We start from the raw sequence: 214 nt of genomic DNA on the forward strand, positions 1-214 counted from the left end.
TCTTGTTCCTGGGACACGGAACCTCAGTTGAATACACCCTCATCTTCCAGGTACATGGACAAGTGCGTCATGGTGAAGCTTAATGGTGGCCGCATCGTCAAGGGGACCCTCAGAGGCTTCGACCCCTTCATGAACCTCGTGGTGGATGATGGTGTGGAAGCACGTAGGAGTGGTGACTGTGCAAGAATTGGTGTGTCAGTTAGTATACTTGCCT

The 214-nt window shown here is 51.9% G+C and overlaps 1 protein-coding gene across 2 annotated transcripts in view; it reads left to right on the top strand.

Annotated features, from left to right (window-relative positions):
- Nucleotides 1-214, top strand: part of LOC119594446 — a 56,086-nt gene that overhangs the window by 40,844 nt on the left and 15,028 nt on the right. Inside the window, exon 2 of one of the 2 annotated variants that reach the window (XM_037943505.1) lies at nucleotides 51-190. In XM_037943505.1, coding sequence (XP_037799433.1) covers nucleotides 51-190 — 140 coding nt within the window. Of the gene's footprint in view, nucleotides 1-50; nucleotides 199-214 lie in introns of both variants that reach the window. The other variant, XM_037943504.1, reaches the window with a different exon arrangement.

The sequence above is a fragment of the Penaeus monodon genome, chromosome 33 (genome assembly GCF_015228065.2).
Source record: "Penaeus monodon isolate SGIC_2016 chromosome 33, NSTDA_Pmon_1, whole genome shotgun sequence".
Classification (NCBI taxonomy): Eukaryota; Metazoa; Arthropoda; class Malacostraca; order Decapoda; family Penaeidae; genus Penaeus; species Penaeus monodon.